At 22.9% G+C, this 2,146-nt stretch overlaps 1 protein-coding gene across 9 annotated transcripts in view; it reads right to left on the reverse strand.

The window, feature by feature from the left end:
• LOC102675240 (oxysterol-binding protein 1) overlaps positions 1-2,146 on the reverse strand; it is a 14,259-nt gene that overhangs the window by 5,528 nt on the left and 6,585 nt on the right. For 6 of the 9 annotated variants that reach the window (XM_031512430.1, XM_006619734.2, XM_006619732.2 and 3 more), the window contains 2 exons: positions 1,080-1,330; positions 528-720 (listed from right to left, as the gene is read on the reverse strand). In XM_031512430.1, coding sequence (XP_031368290.1) covers positions 528-720; positions 1,080-1,330 — 444 coding nt within the window. The remainder of the gene's footprint in view (positions 1-527; positions 721-1,079; positions 1,331-2,146) is intronic. The other 3 variants (XM_006619735.2, XM_006619733.2, XM_031512432.1) reach the window with 1 other exon arrangement.

Below are 2,146 nucleotides of genomic sequence, written 5' to 3' on the forward strand. Positions count from 1 at the left end.
TGCCATACAATATACTGTGCTTGCATGCATAGACTTTAAACTATATAAGTCACGATACCATTCAAATCAAGTAAAGTTACACGACTGCCATCTGGTTTAAGAACAATAAAATATACAACGATAAAGGCGCGAAAATTCAAATATACATATTATATAACAAAGCATATTAGTAAGCATAAATAAAATAAATAAGCATGTATAAAATATGCAACTATATATAGCTGTGCACTATCATTTGATAAATACAGCATTGTTTACCACACTGAATATATGACTATTTATATAACATACATTTCTAATAAAATCTCAATTAATATTACAAAAAGGAAGACTGCAAAGATTTACAATATAAAATAATGTTGCGAACAATATAAATACAAAAGTATAAGCTTGAAAAAATATGAACAATAAACGAATACTTGAGTTTCGTTTTCTCAATATTAGCATATATAACAATAGTTAATATTCTTGCATCGAAACACTAATTACAGCATTACTAATCACATTAATATAAAAAATATTATTACGCGAAGCTCTGTGTCCTCCTGTTGGAACTGCCGAAGGTAAGGCATGTTGTGCAGCCTCTTCCAAATGAGAATGTTGCCTAGCCAATTGTTCTACCATTTTTTCTATTCGTACTTTCTGATCGCGCTCATGTTGCAGCATCTTTTTCCATTTTGGTTCTTGTTGCTGCGCTAATTGCAAATATTCATTGCTTGCCTGGAATTAGAATTCTTTCTAATTTCTTACACGATCGATATAACTTCAACATTTTTGAACGTAACATTAAATTAATAAATGTCATTTTTTTATATACTTTTATAAATTCTGTTATAGTTATATTAATATGTTATAATTTTGTGTTATTAACTCTATTATTACAAAATTTTTGTAATAATATTATAAAATTTATCTTTAACGAAAATAAAGACAAACAATATCTAATTATTTTGTAAATCTGTTTTGTAAATCAATAACACTAGAAATAGAATAATAAGATTAGAATAGAGTAATTTTGTATGATGTTGTCCAGAAATTTTAATCTGAATATTAGTCTTAACGATGGCCTTTCAACTTACATTAACCATAGCACTGGCTGCGATGCGAAAGAGTGTGGCTCGTTCACTGACTGTCTTTATTTTTGTCCCTAATTCGGCCGATGGAGGCTCCAACGCTTCAAGCTCGTTTAAGATCCGCTGAAGCATTGTCCCTTTTTTTACTAATAAATCATTACAGGCTTGTAAATTTTCTAAACGCTGTGATAGATCCTTTACAGAGACTTGTTCTGGTTTTTGACTGTCATTATCCTGAAATTCCTCCTCCTCTTCTTCTGAAACAAATTTTATACTACATAACATAATTGTTTTAATGTTTAGTGCAAAAGATTTGATATTTATTGAAATTTGCATTTATATTTTGTTAAAGATGATGAAAAGTTTATGAATTCTTCAAAAAAAAATAATACATAACAATATTGATAAAAACATATTTATAATTTAATATTTTAAAAAGAATTCCAAATGAAAAAATAGTTTTGATTAATTGAATTGAATTAATTTTTTTAAATTATAATTTTTAAGTCAAAAATAAGAAGAAAATACAAAAAAACAAATATATTCAATTATAAATATATTATAATTATTTAATAATTTTTATAATTTATTATAATTAAAAAATATATTTTTAATTAAAAATTTAATATTTTTAAATAATTATTTAATATTTATTTATAATATTATTATAAATATATAAATATGTAATTAAATCATATATTAAATAAAAATTATAAATATTTTATGTTTTATAAATATTACATTAACATAAAAGAAATAATCATAAATATAGATCAAATGCTAGTATTAATAAGTATTCATACTATGTATGAATGTATTTTTTTTGTCTTTGTTTCATTTATCACTTAGACTTTTACGTTATTTATTACATCATTTGAATAAAAATAACGTAAACAAATTTAAAAAGTTTATATATTTCAATTATTTTGAAATTCTATTAAAAGCAATAGAATTTTAATGCTGTGATTAATCAATAATTTTATTAATTATATTTATAATTTTTTTTGTGATATAAAATATAATATACATATATATATATATATATATATAGAAAGAAAGTTAATTCACAGATA

Source organism: Apis dorsata, unplaced genomic scaffold (genome assembly GCF_000469605.1).
Source record: "Apis dorsata unplaced genomic scaffold, Apis dorsata 1.3 scaffold_434, whole genome shotgun sequence".
Taxonomy (NCBI): domain Eukaryota; kingdom Metazoa; phylum Arthropoda; class Insecta; order Hymenoptera; family Apidae; genus Apis; species Apis dorsata.